Consider the following 22761-nt stretch of genomic DNA (forward strand, 5'->3'; position numbering starts at 1 on the left):
TATTAGGCAAAAAGCCTCTATCCGTACCCAAAAAGCAATTTCCCAGCCTTCCCCCCTCACTTCTTATCTGTGCATTATCAGGCAAATACGTCTTCATTACAGAGAAGCCAGTGAAGACGGGTTCTGCTGTGTCCATTATATCCTATGGAGGGGGGAGGAGCCGAGGGAGCAGGAAGAAGAGACATGAAGGTCAGCTGTTTTGTAGACTGTCTGGGCACCTAAAACGCTGGATTCAGAGGTCAGAAAGGTCAGTGCTTATCTAGGAACTTGCTGAGAGAAGATTGCAGGGTGTTGTGCTGTGCAGGACTGCTCTGTGCTCACTCACTCCTCTGAGCCCCTCCCCTCTCCATAGAGCATAATGGACACAGAAATCCTTCTTCTTCTGAAGTGAGGGGGGGCCTAGGAAAATAGCTTTTCAGTACAGAAAGAAACTCTTTTGGTAAATAAAACCTATGACAGAGTTTCTTAAAATCGCTTGTACTATAGATATTTAGGGGGAGATTTATCAAACATGGTGTAAAGTGAAGCTGGCTCAGTTGCCCCTAGCAACCAATCAGATTCCACCTTTCATTCCTCACAGACTCTTTGGAAAATGAAAGATGGAATCTGATTGGTTGCTAGGGGCAACTGAGCCAGCTTCACTTTACACCATGTTTGATAAATCTCTTCCTTATTGTTTTCAGAAAATGACAGTTACGCTTTAAACCTACATGGAGAATTCAGCCATAACTGACATAAGCTCCTATACTTCTCATAGGTTGGCAGGTCAGATATAATATAATGCTTCATGGACTGTGATCAAATGTAGAATACTCACTCATACTCAGGAATTTGTCGTACATAGACATTGACCTGTATGCGCTTGGCAGCTCGAATTAAGATTCCAGTGAGCTGAAAAGGAGAAATACGGTCAATGACAAGGACACATATATATTGTGAGTGTTTTGAGATATTACAGGGTAACATCTATGGACCTGACATAATAAAAAAAACTTTTCAAAATATTCTATGTATTAATTTAATCCACCAGGAACAGATTTTAGGGTTCAGTGTAGGGCAGGGCAATATGGCCAAAAAATAAAATGTCAATTTTTTTTTTTAGAAATCTGGACAATTCCCGATTTAAATCTCAATTTTTTTTATTTTGCTAAATAAACCAAATTTTTCTCACAGCGTCAGATACTATTTTAATGATGTTTGAGACAACAACTGTATTGCTTCCCAGTGTAACAGTGCTCCCCTGTGACTGAGGGGGAATGACAGGGACTGGGGCAGCTGGGGATGACTGACGGGGACTGGTGATGACCCCGCTGTACTGCTCCAGGACCCGCAGCGACACTATCACCCTGCAGTCCCTGTTGTCTCCTCCAGACACTGGGGAGCTCTAACTGTGGCTGACAGGGGAGCGGGACGCTGTGCTGGAGGACGCCCGCGCCGCATAACTCCGGACTGCCCGCCCCTCGCCTCACTCCAGCGCTTGCCGGCCCGATCCGCCCCTCTCTGCCCCGCACCGCCCCTCTCCGGACTGCCGGCCCGCCCTGCACCTCACAGCAGCGCTCGCCAGCCCCATACTGCCCCTCTCTGGGCCGTCCGGCCCGCCCGCAATGATTTTTTGTAAAAATCGAATTTACGATTTTCACAAAAAATCTAATTGATTCAAACACTCTGGGCGACTTAAAGGGGTTGTCCGGCGAAAAAAATTATTCACAGAATAACACACATTACAAAGTTATACAACTTTGTAATGTATGTTATGTCTGTGAATGGCCCCCTTCCCCGTGTCCCACCACCCCCACCCGTGTACCCGGAAGTGTGGTGCGCTATACATTACCTGTCACGTGCCGACCACGGTCTCCGATCCTCAGCAGTGACGTCTTCTTCGGGAGGCCAGCGGATCTTCCCGAGTGCTGGCCGCCCTCTGCAGCGTCATCCGAAGCTCAGCCGCGATTGGCTGAGCATAACTGTGCTCAGCCAATCGCGGCTGAGCAGCTGATGACGTGGCCGCGTCATCAGCCGCTCAGCCGCGATTGGCTGAGCATAACTGTGCTCAGCCAATCGCGGCTGAGCGGCTGATGACGCGGCCACGTCATCAGCTGCTCAGCCGCGATTGGCTGAGCACAGTTATGCTCAGCCAATCGCGGCTGAGCTTCGGATGACGCTGCAGAGGGCGGCCGGCACTCGGGAAGATCCGCCGAACTTACGAAGAAGACGTCACTGCTGACGATCGGAGACCGTGGACGACACGACATGCGGTGAGTATAATGCACCACACTTCCGGGTCTAGCGTGGGTGGGGGGAAACACGGGGAAGGGGGCCATTCACAGACATAACATACATTACAAAGTTGTATAACTTTTTAATGTGTGTTATTCTGTGAATAATTTTTTTCGCCGGACAACCCCTTTAATCAAATTCATTCGATTAATCGCCCAGCCCTAGTTCAGTGATTAACGTTGTTTTGTTTGATGACATGGACAACCTGCACCCACATACACATACATATAGGTCATCTCATTAAAACCACCTATGACAAATATCATTCATTGGGCACCCTGACTAGTCTGAGGTAACAGAGCCCCATTGAAGTTAGGAGGTGTTAGCTAGGGCAGATGTGTACTATTTAGGCACTTGACACGGTGGGCAGGACTGGTATGTGCCTACCCCTGGATATACTGGTTGGTTGGTGTAAGTGTAGTTGTTGTGCGAGAAACCACAGGAGTCCAGCAAGTACTGAAACAGGTGCAAATTTACTGTAGAATCTTCTTAAAGACGCAGTACACAATAGAGTAGTCTCTCCTTAGTGACTTAGATCTCTTTAGTGAGCTGGGTACTTGAGATAGATAGGATACTTTTGGCATATAGTTAATACTTCACAGCTTTTTGCTGGCAGACTTGTTTAGAACTCTGAATTGAATAAATCACTTGAATAAATCACCGCAGGACTGGCAGGCATACTGTTTAAAAGATAAAATTTGCATATACTTTTCAATACTTGACTGACGTGGCTTTAGCTTGAGTTGACTAACTTAAGCTTGACTAGCGGTGGTGACAGCGGACTGTCTGCACGGTAGTGAGTAAAGTGGGCCCTATCCAGACCCTTAGATACAGTGAGGGCTTAGTGAACAATACCTATATCCACAGGTATGACCTTCCGCCTATTCCTGTCTGTGGGCACTGAGTGACACAGATCTGGGAATGTAAGCCCTACCTAGTGGGTGAAGCTAGCTGTCGGGGAGATCCTTAAGGAAACCTAGCGCATTGCAGCAGAGTTCTCGGCTTCAGTTGCTCCTACCTAACTGCTGACAAAGGGGATAGCCGCCCAGCGTGCATAAAGTTCCCGTTTATCACGGGCCATACGGCGGCCTCTTGCGTGGTTCACTAGCCCGACATTGCTAGGATTGAGGTTCTTCAAGAAAATAAGTAAAGGCTCTCATAGATATAGTCCCCACAAATGAATTATGGCCACAAGGCCAGGCCCTGGAAAGATACTGCAGTAGGAACGTCGCTCTTCTGTATACCCTCTCTGGAAACACGCTAACTAATCTGCCCCAAACTAGCCCCACCCCCACTAAATATACCTTTCAAAGGGGCTCTCTGCTTGAGCAAGAACATACTAGAACCCACAATCCTCTAGCCTGGAATAGAGGAGGGACAAATGTGAGGTAGTGATCTCAGGGATTGGCTCTCAGTCAGGATCATATACAGTGACATACATGAGAAAACACACGTTTACAGTTAACCCTTTATAAGCTTCCCTTCAGCTTTGCTAAGAATTAAGTGTATAGTGACATCAAGTGGTGGGAGTGCCAACTACCACCTTCAATCTTAGAGCTTAGACATGCATTAGTACCAACCTACAAACGTGCTACATATCAGTGGAACATCCGCATACACAGCATTGGCATATATTGGTTCTAGATTCTAAAATCGTGCTCCCTAAATTTCTGTGCATGGATAAAAAGGAAGTACAGGAATTTGTTGTTGGTTTTCAGATATGTGATTGAGTTTTATAAGGATCCACAGATCAAATATAAGAAATAATTCATATTAATGCGGTTATATGGACATTCAATACCCCATTCCCTGCTGTGGATTGAAAGAAGAAACCTCTTTACCTAGAAAAACTACTAAATAGTGACATTTATCTGACCAGCATATATATGCATAATAGTTGACAGATTTTTCCTTCCGCATAATAATTCTTTTAGTATGGTTATAAAACCATGTAGCCAGAGTTAGACCCTCATGTTAAGGAACTGAAAGGTGATGAGGTAGTCACCAGCCATGTGACTTTGATGATTCACATCCTGCCCACACAGTTACATCGACTATACTGGTTAAAGGGCAAGGGTCCTAACAAACAGAAAGGCCATAAACATGGGTGTACTGCATCTATGTATAAGAGAGCATTACCACACACAAAGGCAGGACATACAGCAGCTGATAAGTAATGGAAGATTTTTTTTAAAAATAGAAGTAATTTACACATCTATTTAACTCTCTGACACCAGTTGATTTGAAAAAATAGGAGCCGCTGTAATGCGCCGCGAAGACCACGTTGGCAAGGAAAGGCCCGCCTCTGGATGACGTCATGGTAACACAGCGCTTCAAATCACGTCCAGTGGGCGGAGACTACTTGCAAAAAGGGCAACCCTAAGATGACTAGTTGGGGCTCATTTACATGGGAACATGGGAGTTTACAAAAGTACTGTAAATTTACACATTATACCGGGTAGGTACGTAAGTGTGCCAGGTGATGCATCCTATTTCTCTAACGCATGGGTCTCCAAACTGCGGCCCTCCAACCGTTGCAAAACTACAACTCCCATCATGCCTGAACAGCTAAAGCTTTGGTTTTGGCTGTCCAGGCATGATGGGTAATGTAGTTTTGCAACAGCTGGAGGGCCGCAGTTTGGAGACCCATGCTCTAACGTTATAGGTATTTTTGTCCCCATGTTACAGGAAATAGCTCATATGATTGATACTCTTCGTTTCCTGTTAGTTTCAGCCGCACAGAAATACAACGAAAGTTCAACTATAAGGAAATGCATGTGATAACACAAGGTGTGACACACTGATCTTGTGACTGCTTACTATATATGAGTGTTAAAAAAAATTGTCCAACCAGTAAGATGCTGCGGCTATCAAAGTATGAGCAATAAAGCCTGTGAAAGGTTAATCCCTGAAAAAAAGATCCTCCCCTTAACTGATAACCAAGTTATTGAGTTATGGTGCGTTTACACAGACAGATTTATCTGATAGATTTTGGAAGCCAAAGCTAGCAGTGGATTTGAAAAGAGGAGAGATCTCAGCCTTTCCTTTATGACCTGTTTTCTGTTTATAGTTTGCTCCTGGTTTTGGCTTCCAAAATCTGTCAGATAAATCTCTCTGTGTAAACGCACCATTAGAATTGCTTATGGTGCCTTTACACAGATATTTATCTGACAGATTTTTGAAGCCAAAGCCAGGAATGGATTCGAGAAGAGGAGAAATCTCAGTCTTTCCTTTATGACCTGTTCTCTGTTTTACAGTCTGTTCCTGGCTTTGGCTTCAAAAATCTGTCAGATAAATCTCTCTGTGTAAAGACACCCTTAGTCCTATTCTTAGGCCTCATCCACACATCAGTTATTTCTATCCGGATCCTGATTTATAGAAGAGAAAAAAGGGACCCATTGATTTCAATGTTCACACAACATATTTTTTATGACAAGAACGGTTGTGGTGTTGCATTGAAGAAAATGCAAACAACGGCCATTGTTCACACATTGTATTAAACAACGGCCTTTGTTTAGTATGGCTGTGGAAATAATTGACATGCGAATTATTTCTGACTGTTGTGTATAGAAATCAATGCAATCTTTAGTGCAACGGCCGCTGTTCGTGCATATAGATCAGTCATGGGTATACATACCGGATTGATGTCCATGAATGTTTCATCATCTTCCTTTTTGGGCTTTATTCTAACTACACTGTTAATGACTGATTGCTCAGACTGGTAGAAATGAGGAGAGGACAATATAATAGGAGCACCTGTCAAAAAAAAGAAAAAACCTTTTACAAGGTTATGCAAGAACAGAGACCCCTATAGAATACCTGATCTAAAGCAGCACTAGACACAGGCTGCATAGATCAGCATGTACATTCTCCATAACTACTCTACAGTTATACATAGCTGCATACTGGAAACAACGAGAGCAGCATAGATAAAATGGTATCTTCCAAAAGGATTACACGTACACTGATTAAATATCTGGTAAGGCGGGCTGTGACAGCCTTACATTGCGAATAAAGGATGTTGAATTTAATAGGGAACTCTGGCAAAAAAAATCATTTGAATCAATTAGAGTAAGAAAGTTATAAAAATTTGTCAATTACTTCTATTTGAAAAATAAATAAATCAAGTCTTCCAGTACTTATCAGCTGCTGTAAGTCCTGCAGGAACTGGTGTATTCTTTCCAGTCTGACACAGTGCTCTCTGCTGCCACCTCTGTCTATGTCAGGAACTGTCCAGAGCAGGGGAGGTTTTCTATAGGGATTTGCTACAGTTCCTGTCATGGACATAGATGGCAGCAGAGACTGGAAAAAATGCACCACTTCCTGCAGGACATACAGCAGCTGATAAGTACTGGAAGAATTGATATGTTAAGTAGAAGTAAATTAAATATCTATATAACTTTCCGACACCAGTTGATTTGAAAGAAAATTTAATTCGCCAGAGGGCCCCTTTACAATATTAGACCATGTTCACATGGCGTATAACACCAGCCACTCTGCAACCCGGTACCGGCCAGATGATCTTCACGACTAGTAAATTAGGATGCGGGCACAGTGTGTGCGCACATCCCAATTCTCCGCTGCACACAATGGAGCGTACGGCCAGAGCTGCACACTCCATTGTGTGAACAGACAGGTTCTCTGCGGCCGCTATTCAATGAATAGTTTTGTCAGTTTTTTGCGGCGCCACTAGCGTAGTGTATGCTATGGGGGAGATCTATCAAACATGGTGTAAAGTGAAACTGGCTCAGTTGCCCTCGGCAACCAATCAGATTCCACCTTTCATTTTCCAAAGAGTCTGTGAGGAATGAAAAGTGGAATCTGATTGGTTGCTAGGGGCAACTGAGACAGTTTCACTTTACACCATGTCTGATAAATCTTCCCCTATGTGTATACACTCCGGCCGGGATTCAGTCTGCTGCAGTACAATGTAAGTAAAGTATTAATCATGGCTGTCTTGCAAATCGGCAACAACGGCCGTGATTAATACTTTAATTACGTTGTGTGAACATCGCCTTAAACTGATTGGACATTAAAATGAAAAATATCAGGACCTAATATGGTTTAAGTGTTACAACTCCTAGAAGATCAATAACCTGCTTAACCTACCTTGCTTGCACATACTGACATTGAGCAGGCCTGATGGGAGGCAATTTCCCTTTGGCACACAGAAACCTGCATTATCAGGATTGATAGAGATATTGGCAAAGACCTTGGCTGGGGGGGAAAAACGAAAGACAGGAATGCCTTTTACAACATCCGACGATTCATAAACCGCAAAAATAGACCTGAGGAAAGGAAGGACTGTGTGAATTTCTTGGGCACAGCAACAATTATAAACTGTAATTCAGCCAACTATGACTAGATTATGTCATGACACCTTTTTGCAGCCACTTTATAAGGTAAACCATGTTACTATTAGGGTATCGCACAGTTGCTGGACCTTTAGTTTATGGGGCTAAGTGACTATGTTGGGGTACCGTAATTAAAATGAATAAGGGGACTGCTGCATTACGCCACAGTATAGGTCAGCATCCCTTTCTTGGTGGGACACAGACTGATAAATTGTCGCCATAAAAGCAATTTTTCCTGTTCTATAGTCTTCTGCAGTCTTTTTTAGACTTTGTTCACACAAACTGCATTCTCTCAGTGGAGAGGCAGCTTAGTCAATCAATCTGTTGCGACAGGACAGTTCACTGTTTGGCTGAGCAGGACGTCAGTGAACGCAGCCTTAGACTTCAAAGGGTTGTCCATGGTGCAGAAGACAACATAAAAACAAAGAATATTGTTGCAGAAAAAGACTACTTGGTCCATCTAATCTGCCTAGAGGCCTTCTACTCCTCAGCACTTACCTCCTGTCATTCTACATCTCGGAACGTGGAGGGGGCGAGTCTAAGTCCCGATCATTGTGGGTGGGCTAAACCATGCCTGCATACAATGTCTGACAGCAGCACAGCATCCCTGATGACCGGGATATAGACCTGCACCTCCAAGTCTCAGAAAGGATGGGGGGGTCTGAATAATTTTTTTTAGCTTTAGCTGTCTTCTGCTCCCTGGACAGAAGCACAAAGAAGGCAGCACTCCAATATACGTGAACAAAATGTGAAACATTTCAATCTTCTTGCACAATAAAGATCTCATGGAAAAGATTGAAACGTTGCTCATGATGGGTGAATAAACTAAACCACTTTATTCATGTATATTGCAGTGCCGCCTACTTCGTGCCTTCTGTTGAGACATTGGAACTGGGGTCTGGTACCACGAGGCTGTGCAGCCTCCTGAGCCCTTAGCCACATAATGCCATCCTGCGATTTGAACTTTAACCCTTTAATGTGCTATGTTTTAGCAAAGGTTTTCTGCATTCTACTGTTAACACATGGTTACTTCTATCTCCCTGTAAGCTAGAACCTGTCTGGACAGTCTTCTTTTCTGGGTTGAGCGTCATGACCTGTAATTTGTTGACATTCTTGTGGATGAAAACCACAGTTCATTACCTCCTACTACAAAGATGGTACATAGATTTAATTAATTCAGGCCCTGTTCACATAGCCATCATGCTTCTGCTTTATAACAGAAACCATGAATAGCAGTGCTAATACAGTTGTCATTGCATATATATTTGTATAATGAAGTTTTTTCTTACCTACATAGGTCTGATGAAAACATGTATAATATATCATCTTTATTCACTAATGGGTGAAAGGAAGTCCCATCTGTTCCATTGATCATATTGCATGTGTCAGATGTCCACCACTTGAGATTTCTGATAGAGAAACAAGAGAAAAAAAATCTAATCAATAAGAGATCAAATGTCATGTCCTGAACATCCAGGTTATTCTGACAAAGTACGAGGTTAGATACACCACAGCTTTCACAGGCATCTTGAAGAAGTCATACATAGTTCCATTAAAGACAGATGACCATTTAATCAAACCTATTCTTCAGCATCCAGCATTTCCAGAGAGAGCACCACTATGGATTTACGGATCCGTATTTCCGTATCCGAGTTAGTGCACATTGAAGTCTATTCGGCTATTCACACGATCAGTAGCAGAAATGAATGAAAATCAATCCGTAAAAAAAAAAAAAAAAAAAAAAAAATGGACATGTCCTAGTGCGGACCCATTTTATTTTGCGGATCTTCTCATTGAAATCAATTGGTTACAGATTGTAACATGTTGGCATCCGTATTTCCGCAAAAAAAATACGGATGAAGTGCATTGAAAAGCAATGAGTAGTAAAAAAATGGAATTACGGAAATACGGATGGAATACAGATGTCCAATCCGCAATTTCTCACGGGTTGTTTCAGGACCAGAAAAAAATACTAAACGTGCGCATAAGGCCTATTTTCTTCAATTCAGGTGTGTTTGTAATTAGGCTCCATTCACTTCAATGGAACTGAGCTGAAAAACCCCATCAAACTGGAGGCAAAAAGGTGCTGTCTCTGGAAGAAAGTAGCAATTTTTTTCTAATGCTGGATAACCTCTTTAAAGAGGTACATCCTCTTGAATTTAACACACCGATAGATCGGCGCCGTCATGGGGAAGCCGATGCCGCAGTCCATTTTTAGAACCGCGGCTCGGTTCCAGTGTACGGCCGACAGTATCACTTTAAAGCCTGGCAGCTATTTAGTTTAATAAGCAGTGACTAAATTTTCACAGCAGAATAAAAATCTGTTGGGAAAATGTAGGGCCATAGGCCATAACAGTATCGAGAATCGCAGCAGATTTCGGTGTAAAATCCATTGCAAACTCGATATGTGTTAATCTAAGGGCCAGTTCACACAGAGCAAAATTGGTGGAATTCCGCCGTGCTCAGTGTCCTGCAGTGTCTGAATGGGAGGGCGCACGCGCCTCCACTTTCTCCCCTTCTCCGCTCAAAGAATTGACTCTGTGTGAACGGGTCCTAAGGCTATGTTTATTGACTCAGTGTGAACTGGCCTTAAGGCTATGTTCATACGCTGTCAAAATAACATCCGTTTTTATTAGACAGCCTTCAAAGGCAAATGAAGACTGTTATTTTGATGGTGTGTGAACATAGCCCAATGGTGTAACCCTTTAAAAATGCCATTCCTACCTTTCTCCATTCCATTTCACAATCCTGGCAAAATCCAGGTATCCCGAGGAACCGCTTTGAAACACATACGTTCCATCACTCGTCGCGTTCATCTGTAAATGTGTTCAATAAAATGCAAAGAGAAAACATAAAGTGATTTTTTTTTTTCTCATGTGCAAGGTCTATAAATCAAAATAAAAGATAAATCTACTAAAAAAGTTTTCTCAGATCTAGTTTAGGTTTGAAAAAGCTCAAAATAGTGGCCACTCTAAAAAAAATAAATAAACTCCTATACAGATTCAGTCACTTGCTAGTCCAAACACAACCTGGCTGTGTGACTGCAATGTTCTTAAAATGAGGAGTGAGCATTGAATACTATAATGCATACAGAAGAAGATGGAATAACACGTAACAGCAGAGTAAGATTGTGTAAACTTTGTCTGTAGTCTCTGAATGTGACCAATGCTCTGAACAATAAAGCTTGTTCAGAAGACAGTCATCTCTCCTGACCTCCCCATACATATGAATGTTTATCACGGCCATACGAAATTAGTTCTTAATGGTGATGAGAGGTAAAAGCCGCAGCCAGACAGCTCTGGCACTTGCTTACCTCTCCCAGAACAAAAGGGTAGGGTGGTGAAAATCATGTTGGGTTTTAACCACCCGACTATTTTCTTGTCTGTAAGGGGTCAGCCATACACGTTAGACAGTCGACCAAACCCACCGAAGACAGCAGGTCTGAGGTGTATGAACTGTGGAGACTGAATATTTGTGATTAAGACTATATGCAACATAAAATGGATGCAAGAGATGGAGGAATCATATAAAGGTGCATCTCAAGGTCAGCGGCTACATAGAAGTAACTTGCCATGTTCCTGACCATGTTCTCATGCACCAATACATAACATATAACTGCTCAGTAAATAGACACAAGGCAGACTGAATGTTTGGTGTCTTGTTAATGATAGAACAAATTGCGTCATTTATGTAACGTTCCACCCTTTCAATAAAATATATATGTGTGTAAAAAGCAAATCCAAACAAAACATGTTTCTGCTATGTGACCAGGCAGAGCCAATAAAAAAAACTCCCTGCTGCTTAGCACTTTACAGTAAGGTCTTGACACAAAAACATGGCTGCTCTGCCAATAACTTGCTGCAGTGGGGAGAGACACTACTGGAGTGAGAGTGGCAGGGGATCACTGTTACTGAGTACAGACTTTTTCATCTTACTCTACGTGTTCACTTTTATACAAAGAAATAGCTAAACAGCTTTTTTAAAGGGGAACTGCGTTGAAAAAAAAAAGAATTTCAAATCAACTGGTCCCAGAAAGTTATATGAATTTGTATATTACTTCTATTTAAAAATCTCAAGTCTTCCAATACTTATCAGCTGCTATACATCCTGCAGAAAGTGGAATTTTCTTTCCAGTCTGGCACAGTGCTCTCTGCTGCTACCTCTGTCCGAGATAGGACCTGTCCAGAGCAGCAGCGAATTCCCATAGAGAACCTCTCCTGCTCTGGACAGTTCCTGACATGGACAGAGGTGGCAGCAGAGAGCACTGTGTAAGATTCCCCTTATGAATATACTTGTTTTGACCTGGTATTCAAATACACTTTTCATCCATCTATAAAACTTACATTGTAGAAGAGGCCAAACATGTCACTAATATGTGGTACTAGAGCGTGGACCAGTGAAAGAACAGGATCCTTGTATCCCCACAGCAGCTCATGGACCGATCGTGTAACAAAGATTCCTTCCTTGTATGTCTTCAAGACGGCATCGAGGAACGATTTTACATATTTAAAATATTCACTCTGCTTAGAGATTTCCAGCAGAGTCTGAAATGAAGAGGACAACAATGCACAGACCAATGAGTATTACAATTTGTATGTGATTACAATTAAACAATTCATCGGTTCTTCACTAGAACACAAATCCATATTTTACGAACCAAATAATGCAAGATTTTCAGAAAATGTCTAAGTCATTTCCGGCTCCATAGCCGTACAGCTTTCTGAATGAAATGTAAGTGGAATCCATCACAGGATTAAGGGTACAAACACACTTTTGTACAGATTTTTGTACTTTTGTACACTTTTGTGCAGATTTTACGCTGCGCGTTTCGCAGCTAAATCCAATTTTCTTTCCACTGTGAGAATGTAGCCACTGCCTTCTTAACCCATCAGCTGCCAGGCTTTAAACAAGCTAATACATTACCTGTACGGTCTCCGGCCTGCTTCTCTGGCTGATGTCCCACTCAACCAATCAGTGGCTGTAAAGTACAGCACACTGATTGGCTGAGCAGGATGCCAGGGAGCCGCAAAAGCAACCCGGAGCGCGGGCAGATAAAGTTGTTTAAAGCCTGGAAGTTGATGGGTCAAAGTAGGCAGTGGCTACATTCTCGCAGCGCAAAAAAAATCAGCAAAAAAGCAGAGCCATAGGCCGTAACAGTAGAGAGTATCGCAGCAAATTTAGCTGCGAAACTCGCAGCGTGAAATCCGCTGCGATATAGTACACTTAAATCTACACTTAGGGAGTCAAGGGTGTAAAACTTAGGCTGGTGCAAACTGCCCACAGCAACCAATCACAGCTCCTCTATCATGTTACCAGAGCTGAAAACTGAGCTGTGATTGGTAGCTGTGGGTAGTTTGCGCCAGTCTAAATTTTACACCCTTTGATACATCTGGGCCTTAAAGGGGTATTCCGGGAAAAAATAACTTTTCCCCTATCCACAGCATAGAGGAAAAGTAGGAGATCGTGGTGGTGGTGGTGGGGGGGGGGTGTTCCGAACCCTAAACTCCCCGGCTATCTCTGTATTGGACCCCACCGGCTCTGCTATGAATAGAGCCCCAGGTCAGCGCGCAACCCGCGGCTCTATTCATGCCTATGGAGCGATGAAAAGAGCCGAGTACAGCCCACTTCCGGTGTACTTGGCTCTTTACGACACTCAATTGGAAGGAATAGGGCTGTGGGTCACGTGCCGAGCCGGGGCTCTATTCATAACAGAGACGGTGGGGTCCTATACGGAGATCGTCAGGGGTACAGAGGTCAGACCCCCCACGATCTCCTACTTTAAATTAATTTTTCCCGGAATACCCCTTTAATGCTTACTTAAAACCAACCCCTTACGACCTCAGACAGGTGATGCAATAATCCAATGGCCCAAAGCAGGTAATGCAAGAAAAGAATGATAGAAAAAGAAGATCTGAGTTTTGGCCTAGTCCTCACCTTAAAGGGGATCAAATATCGCCGGGCACTATGCAGCCAATCACAGTGAGCGGCGAGGACTGAAGCAGCACTGCAAGACCCAGCAAGCAGAAGAAAGAAGAGTATGGAGTGTTCTGTCATTTTTAATGACATTTTTCATTTCCCTTTGGCAGCCCATTTATCCCTATCTATAAATGCCATGATATGAAGCAAAGCCTCCGAGAAGTACGGATGACCTCATTATTAATGAGGGATAGTGATGATAAATTAGCCATGTGGTAGAAGCTTTATTGTAGCTTACTAGATCTCAGCTTGAGCAAAAATATAATAACACTTACCACAATAGGAATATTTATGGTCCGTATTAAGTCTACCTCTGGATTTCCCACAGATTTGTCAGGTTCAAAAATGTACGTCTTGGGACTAACAGCAGACACTTCAGTACCGTTCTCAAGAAAATCGACATCCTCTTTAGGTCGATATTCCCTAGAAATACAAATGGTAGAACTGCATGAATCCCAATCACTACAAATATCAGTATACACATTTATACATATTTATGGCCTCCTTTACACAGCCATATTTTCAGGTCTGCAAATGCGGGCAGGATAGGGCCCATTGATTTCTATAGACCCATGGAGACATTCATTTTTTTTATGGATGCCTTATGGTTGTCTTCCCTTTTTTTTTTTTTTTTTTTTTCTTTTTAAACTATCCGTTTTCTTTTTATAATGGAAGTCAATGTGAAAACAGATCAAAACGGATGCACACAAATGCAAAAAAAATTCTAAGAAATCGGATTGCAAAAACGCAGCCTATCTTACTTTTGAGCAATCTACAGTCAGCTTTTAAAGCCTGTTTTTCCGCTACTGGGCATGGACTGTAAGGGTGCGTGCACACTACGGAATTGCCGCGTATAACCCGCGGTGTATTCCGTCGCTCGTCCCCGCACGCGGCGGCGTGCTTTTCCGCCCGTGCCATAGACACTGTTCTGTGCACGGGCGGATTCCGCGTTCCGTCGAAAGAATTGACATGTCACTTCTTTCGACGGAACGCTAAATTCGCCCGTGCACAGAACAGTGTCTATGGCAAGGGCGGAAAAGCACGCCGCCGCGTGCGGGGACGAGCGACGGAATACACCGCGGGTTAAACACGGCAATTCCGTAGTGTGCACGCACCCTCACGGTCCATTTACACAGAAAGATTATCTGATAGATTATTTGCCAAAGATTTCAAGCCAAAGCCAGGAATGGATTTGAAAAGAAGAGAAATCTCAGGCTTTACCTTTTACCTGATCTGTTTATAGTCTGTTTCTGGCTTTGGCTTCAAATCTTTGGCAGATCTTACTGTGTAAATGGACCCTTACCACAAAGTATAAAAGGCGCTATAGAGTTATAAAAATCACATGATTAAGTAATTTAAGTAATGCAGCTGGTGTGGAGTATTGTGTTAATGGGGAACTCCTGCTATGGACAGTTCCTTACATGGACAGAGGTGGCAGCAGAGAGCACAGTGTCAGGCTATGTTCCCATTCTGTAACACACCGGCCGTTCTGTGACCTGGCTGGATCGCAGAATGGCCAGTGTTTAAGAAGATCATCCAGGCTGGTACTGCAGTACCGGCCGGATGATCTTTATTTGGGATGCGGGCGCATCAGTGTGCGCCCGCATGCCAATTCGCTGCTGCATACAATGGAGTGAATAGCGGCCGCAGAAAACTGACATGTCCGTTTCTTGCATCGCCGCTATCGATCCCGGCCGGTTTGTATACTATACGGCAGCCCAAAGTAAGTGGCATATTAATCACGGCCGTTGTTGCAAATCGTCAACAATGGCCATGATTAATATGCCACTAACGTTGTGTGAACATAGCCTTAGACTGGAAAAAAATACACCACTTCCTGTAGGACATACAGCACCTGATAAGTACTGGAAGACTTCAGATTTGTAAATAAAAGTAAATTACAAATCTATATACCATTCTGAAACCAGTTTATTTGAAAGAATTTTTTTTGCTGAAGTTCCCCTTTGAGTATTATTTTTATGTGTTCTCATTGAAGGGATTGTCTAAACACTTTTTTTTTTTTTAAATCGCTTGTTAGAATTATTATCCGTATTAAAAAATGTCTACAAAAAGCATCTCTAAGGGTGGGTTCACACGGAACGGAACGGCAGCGGATTTCACGCTGCGATTCCTGGCACTGTCCGTTTGAATAGGTTTACATACTCTCATTCATAACACGCCAAGGCAAGTAAGTGCATGTATTTCTCTGCTTATCGATATGGAATTAATCAAGAATGTTTTGAATATTTTGTTCCCATGTTTTTATCATTTGCATATCATTTACATAGCGCTCCTACTTGATATTGAATAAATCAAGATGTTTTGCATATCTTGTTTTATCATTTGCGTATCATTAATATGTCTTGTGATTTTCTTAACTTCATGACCTTTCCTTTTTGGTGTTAGGCTGGGTTCACACTGCGATTCCAGCATACGTTTAACAGATCCGTTTTTTCTTTAACGGACAAAAAAATAGTGTCAGCAACGTTTTTGTGTCTGTAAAAAAAAAAACAGATCCATTTTGATCCGTTTTTTTTATAATGGAAGTCAATGGAAAACGGATAAAAAAACGGATGCACACAAATGCATCCGTTTTTTGCAAAAAACGGATTGCAAAAACGCAGTGTGAACCCAGCCTTACAATGTCAATGTTGATCAGTGTATTTTTGATAATGCAAAATAAATACATACTCCTAGTTAGCTAGAAAATAATCCATAAAATGCTATGAAGGCTATTTTCTTCTATATTTGATGTGGACTCTGGTGATAATATAACAATCACAAACTTGATTTATCATTACAATCTTCACTTCATGCATGCCGCCTTATTAGATAAAATGTGCCACATCATACAAATGTGACTATATCTACTGTGTGGAGATTAGTAATAAATCTGTTGACTCAATTCCTGGCCTTTGCTCCGAAGAGAGATCAACTTCCATATAGTGCTACTAAGGGTATGTAAGAGTACAACATGGTAACTAGAGACTAACAAACCAGAACGTGCGGCATTAGATTACCAGTGGCTGAAGATGTTGCATGCCGCACTAAGGCTGTCTGGAAAACATGGATACAGCTATAGGTGAGGTTCACAGTGTGAAACACTGGCCGTTCTGTGACCCAGCCAGGTCACAGAACGGCTGGTGTTAGTGAAGATCATCCCGGGTGCTACTGCAGTAACGACCCAATGATCTTCATTTCTGTTGAATTTGGATGCAGGTGCACCCGTGTGCGCCCGCATTCCAATTCAACATTGTACACAATGGAGAGTGCAGCTGGAGCCGCACTCTCCATTGTGTGAACTGACATGTCTGTGCGGCCACTATTCAATGAATAGCAGCCGCACAAAACTGACATGTCAGTTTTTCGTGCGGCCGGTTGCAATCCTGGCCGAAGTGTATACTGAAGGGGAGGTTTATCAAACATAGAGTAAAGTGAAACTGGCTCAGTTGCCCCTAGCAACCAATCAGATTCCACTTTTCATTCCACACAGACTCTTTGCAAATTGCAACAACGGCCATGATTTATGCAAAACATACCTTGTGTGAACATGCTCATAGGCAGTATCCATGTTTTCCAGGACTCCCTAGGGCTGCATCCAACTTCTTTAGCCACCAGTAATCAAATGCCACCTGCTTGAGGTTCGCTCATCTCTGATAGTAATCTGTAACAAATTGTTGTATTTGCTGCAGTCCTTCAGGCTGTGTTTCCACATTCATGCAAAATCATAGATTTGAAACAAAGCCCCCTTGTGCTCTCCAATGGCCGTGTTGTTCTGACAACATACATAGTCATTGGAGAATGCAAGCGGGCGTGGTTTCTAACGCATGAATGTGGGAACACAGTTATAGGCTATGTTAAGTACCGGCCGGATGATCTTTCCTCCGTGGAGCTCTGATGCGGGCGCATCAGCGTGTGCCCGCATCAGAGCTTCCCATAGCACAGAGTGAAGCAAGCGTCTGGAGCCGCTCGCTTCACTGTGTGAACTGACAGGTCCTTCTGCGGACGGAATTCATTGAATTCCGTCCGCAAATAATGGACCCGTGAGTTGTTTGCGGCGCTGTATGGGAACCGGCCAGAGCGTATACGATGTGTGTACGGTCCGGCCGGGATCCCATAGCAAATAATGCTATGTTCCACCCCGCAAATCTACGGCTGTAGTTCTGCAGCGAGAATTACGGCCGTAGATTTACGTAGTGTGAACATAGCCATAGGCCTTATTCTCACATTCTGTGATTGCGGTCCCAGCGTGGAAAATGTGCTATATAGACCACAATCACAGAACTACCGGCATCATGATTCATTATGATGCTGGGAACTCCAAATCACTTTAAAGAGTCACTGTCGTATTTTTTATTTATTTTTATTTTTTGCAGAAATCAATAGTCCAGGCGATTTTAAGAAACTTTGTAATTGGGTTTATTAGCCAAATCTGCCATTATCTGCATGTAAAAAGCCTTTTCCCAGGTCCCCCCCTCCTTCCTCTTTTTCATCCACTCTGAAAAATCTGAAAATTGTGACTTGTTGCAGGAGTCGTACCCTGTCTGTTCTAGGGAGAGGGGAGGGGGGAGGAGGAAGGAGGGAGTTAGCCGGCAGCAGAAAGCAGATAACAGAGGATTACAGGCATGGAGCTGGGTGACAGCTGTAATCATAGGTCAGGGAGGTCAGTGGTGACTGTCCCAGGAGATAACGGGTGAGGGATTTGTAGATTAACTCTTTGTTGTCCTGTTTTGGTCTTTTCTTTAGCTCTCTCCATAGGAGAACAATGAAGACAGGGGGGAGAGCTTCAAACTGCTTTTTCATGATAAAAATGCTTTTTTCGGATAATAAACCCAATTACAAAGTTTCTTAAAATCGCCTGGACTATTGATTTCTGCAAAAAAAAAATTCACGACAGTGACACTTTAAATCTTTGTGCTTTTCAGCTGCCCTTCCATACCACCAAGCATAAAGGTACAAACCCTAAACGGCAACCACATTCAGCAGTGCCCTTTGTAGTGGTAACGGATGATGCATCCTATGCAACCATACAGGTCATACATGTCTGGCCTGGTCATGTCTGAAGACAACATTGCATAGGTCATATTAAATACTTATATCCCTTGTGCAGCACAAGAGCGGAGACCAGAAGATCTCACAGCTGCAGTCCCAGGGGAGGTAAGTATGCACGGGAAGGCACATAGGAAACATTTACATTTCCTTTGAAAAAACCCTCTAGGGCCATGTTCCCACACAGTATTTTTGCTCAGTATTTTGCAACCATAAGTGGATTAAAAGCATATGTGGTGTTGCCCTGCTGGGAGGTGCGACCGGTCACTTGCCAGTTGGTAAGGTGTTGGTTGGGGAATAGCTCAACTAGGTGTTATACTGTTGTGACGCCAGTGCCGGTTGGGCACACAGGTATGATGGCACACCTGCTTTTAGTTTAATGAGGCTTGCTATACCCTTTCCCCTGTAGGCAGTAACCTGCCGGGATGTGAGGGGGTCCCTCGTACATTTATCATGGTGGTCAGGAGTGAAGCTATGACCCACCCAGACTATTGGCACTGCCACCCACAGAAAGGGGAGATGACCCAAGGAAGATGCAATGGCTGTGTTGGTGCTTGGATAAGAATCACAGAGTCCCGTTACAATAAATAAACTCTTCTTTACTGCAGGAATACTTGATACAGTGATACACAGTAAGCGTTTGACTCGATAAGTTACTTTAGACCTTAGTGACCAGATCTGTGCTGAGAGCTGAGAAGGAGTACAGCTGTGCTGAGAGGTAGAATGAGTTCAGAGAAGTAGAGAGGAGGATGCCGAGAGTCCCAACCCATAGTAGCACTGTGCTCTGCCGGAACTTGAGAAGTAGAATAAATAGAGATACTGGAGAGTAGAACGAATACTTTTGCCCTTGTTTTGACTCTTTTGGTCTTTGCACCACCTATTGCCCAGAAGTGTTGGGCGACCCATCCTAGAGGGTGACAAGCCCCAGACCTTATTACCTGGGGTGAGCAGAGTGATCAGAGTTTTCTGGCTACACCCGCGCTGCGAGATGTAGGCTTCTAGCAAATTTGCTCTATCCGCATCAGCTCCTTTTTCTTCAGGATGTACTTTTAAACTTGTCCTCTCTAAGGCTAGGTTCACACTGCATTTTCAGCATCCGTTTAACTGATCCGTTTTTTGCAAAAAACTGATGCATTTGTGTGCATCCGTTTTTCCATTGACTTCCATTATAAAAAAAAAAAAACGGATCAAAACGGATGCGGTTTTTTTTACGCACAATAAAGTACTGTTGACACTACTTTTTTGACTGTTAAAAAAAACTACCACACCTCAGACTTGACTACACTGGACCAATTTGTGTCCTCTAACAGGGGACCTGGCAGAAGCCAGGGCCCACCTTTACTGCTGTAGGGACTGTTCTGGCGTGCGTCCTTCCTCTACAGAATCCAGAGGAAGGCTCCCAAAGGTGTGGCGACACTTCCTCTCCCCATGTGACAACTTCCTACAGCATCTGTGACGTGACGTGTGAGTGGGTGAGAATAATGATAATAATAATAATAATGCTTTTATTTGTAAAGCGCATACAGATTCCGCAGCACTTCAATAGGGCTCACAATCTAAATTCACCTATCTGTAGAGAAGGATAGAGATAGGTAGAAAAGAGAAAGAGCTCTCATTGGTGCACAGATCACAGAACCAATAACCCTTTAAACACTACAGCTGTGCAATACTTAGGTATACAGTACACATACAGTACTAGGGACATCTAGTGGTAAAACTTAAGTAATACTTCACCACCACTAACTCTTTAAAGTACAGGCTTTTGCGAGAGGTGTAAGGAGAAGCAAGACCCGTGGTGGGACACTTAGAAAGGCTATGTTCACACACTGTTGAAATTTAGTGGATGTCCGCCATTTAAAGGCAAATAACGGCCATTACTTCAAAACAACTGTGGTTATTTTAAAATAATGGTAATTATTCGCCATTAAATGACGGCCATCCACTAAATTTCAACAGTGTGTGAACATAGCCATTCTGTGCTTTCAATCCACTCCTGATTTTGGCTGCTAAATACTGTGCAAAATACTGTGTGGGAACATAGCTTAAGGGATAATTCCAACTTGCTTTTTGGTCCTGGTATTAAAATGCTCAATGTAATATCCCTGGTGGGATAAAATGTATGAAGTGTTTAAAATGTATAAATCAGCTTTTTTATACTCTCCTCATATAAGCCTCCTTTAAAGTCCCAATGTGAACATCCTATCTAAACAGACAGCAAAGAAAACAGAATTTGAATGAAGGAAAAAGTAATTAATTGAGATTACGGTCAAAGTGGCAGAGGGAAGGGTTGGGATTCTTGTGTCATAGCCAGGACATGAAGCTTCCTTACCTTATCAGTGAGTTACTTTTATATGGTTTTCTCGTGTGCACTGTAATTACTATGATAATAACTCCTGAGAGGGTGGCTACACAATTACCCACATGCTTCATATTGGATGGATAAGAAAGGAAAAAGAAACACGCAAAACATTTTACAATGTTATCTGAAATCCTTAAAAGGGACTCTCCAATGAGGACAAGCCCTTACATCTTTTATGACCCAGAGTGTGGAGGTCTAAGAGAGGAGGAGGGGTTCACATATAATTCCAGGCCGCAGTGATAAGAAGAGATAAATAAGCTGCTGACTAGAATTACTCATAATATCATAGACATCTGGGCCTGTAAACACATGCTCTAAAGTTCAAGTAAATGTACTGGGAGTAAATGCCGCGCAGTTTCTTACTCGACAAGACACTCAAGAGACATTTGGGTGTGGGGTTATGGACTATGGTGGAGGGCAGATCCTGGTAGTTCAGGCAAATGCCAGGTGGGCCACTTTCCTCTGTGAAAATAAAGATGGACATCCAGCAACTTCTGTGTTTTTCAAATGACGTGTCTTTATTGAAAAATAAAACCTCACTTCTTATGTACGGACAGATGATCTCGAACGCGTTTCGGGAACAAATTAACCCCTTAAGGACAGAGCCAATTTCGATTTTTGCGTTTTCGTTTTTTCCTCCTTGTGCATCAAAGGCCATAGCACTTGCATTTTTCCACCTAGAAACCCACATGAGCCCTTATTTTTTGCGTCACTAATTGTACTTTGCAATGACAGGCTGAATTTTTGCATAAAGTACACTGCGAAACCAGAAAAAAATTAAAGTGTGGTGAAATTGAAAAAAAAACGCATTTCTTTTATTTGAGGGAAATGTGTTTTTACGCCATTCGCCCTGGGGTAAAACTGACTTGTTATGCATGTTCCTCAAGTCGTTACGATTAAAACGATATGTAACATGTATAACTTATATTGTATCGGATGGCCTGTAAAAAATTTAAACCATTGTCAAGAAATATACGTCACTTAAAACCGCTCCATTCCCAGGCTTATAGCGCTTTTATCCTTTGGTCTATGGGGCTGTTTCATTCTTTGCGCCATGATGTGTTCTTTCTATCGGTACCTTGATTGCGCATATACGACTTTTTGATCGCTTTTTATTACAATTTTTCTGGATTTGATGCGACCAAAAATGCGCAATTTTGCACTTTGGGATTTTTTTGCGCTTACGCCATTTACCGTGCGAGATCAGGAATGTGATTAATTAATAGTTCGGGCGATTACGCACGCGGCGATAGCAAACATGTTTATTTATTTACTTTTATTTATAACCTGGGAAAAGGGGGGTGATTCAGGCTTTTATTAGGGGAGGGGGCTTTTTATTGACAACAACACTTTATATATTTTTTTTTACACATATACTAGAAGCCCCCCTGGGGGATTTCTAGTATATACACTCTGATCTCTCATTGAGATCTCTGCAGCATAGATATGCTGCAGAGATCCATGAGATCGGCACTCGTTTGCTTTCGGCTGCTGCAGCCGGAAACAAACGAGTGCCGAGCCGGGGACGGCGCCATCTTGGAGCGGTCCCCGGCCGGCTTCAGAAACGGAGATCGCTCCTCCGGGATAACATCCCGGAGGAGCGATCTCCGCCACTAGACACCAGGGAGACGCTAGATCCGGTAATCGGATGCAGCTGTCATGTTTGACAGCTGCATCTGATTACTGTATTAGCGGGCACGGCGATCGGACCGTGCCCGCTAATACCTACGGTCCCGGGCTACACGCAGC

At 43.0% G+C, this 22761-nt stretch overlaps 1 protein-coding gene across 1 annotated transcript in view; it reads right to left on the minus strand.

Annotated features, from left to right (window-relative positions):
- Positions 1-22761, minus strand: part of SCARB2 (scavenger receptor class B member 2) — a 39333-nt gene that overhangs the window by 11508 nt on the left and 5064 nt on the right. Inside the window, exons 3-9 of the mRNA XM_069978247.1 lie at positions 13880-14027; positions 11972-12172; positions 10353-10444; positions 8918-9037; positions 7384-7562; positions 5912-6030; positions 818-891 (exon numbers count right to left, since the gene is read on the minus strand). Of these exons, the coding sequence (XP_069834348.1) occupies positions 818-891; positions 5912-6030; positions 7384-7562; positions 8918-9037; positions 10353-10444; positions 11972-12172; positions 13880-14027 (933 nt within the window). The remainder of the gene's footprint in view (positions 1-817; positions 892-5911; positions 6031-7383; positions 7563-8917; positions 9038-10352; positions 10445-11971; positions 12173-13879; positions 14028-22761) is intronic.

This window comes from Dendropsophus ebraccatus, chromosome 7 (genome assembly GCF_027789765.1).
Source record: "Dendropsophus ebraccatus isolate aDenEbr1 chromosome 7, aDenEbr1.pat, whole genome shotgun sequence".
NCBI lineage: Eukaryota > Metazoa > Chordata > Amphibia > Anura > Hylidae > Dendropsophus > Dendropsophus ebraccatus.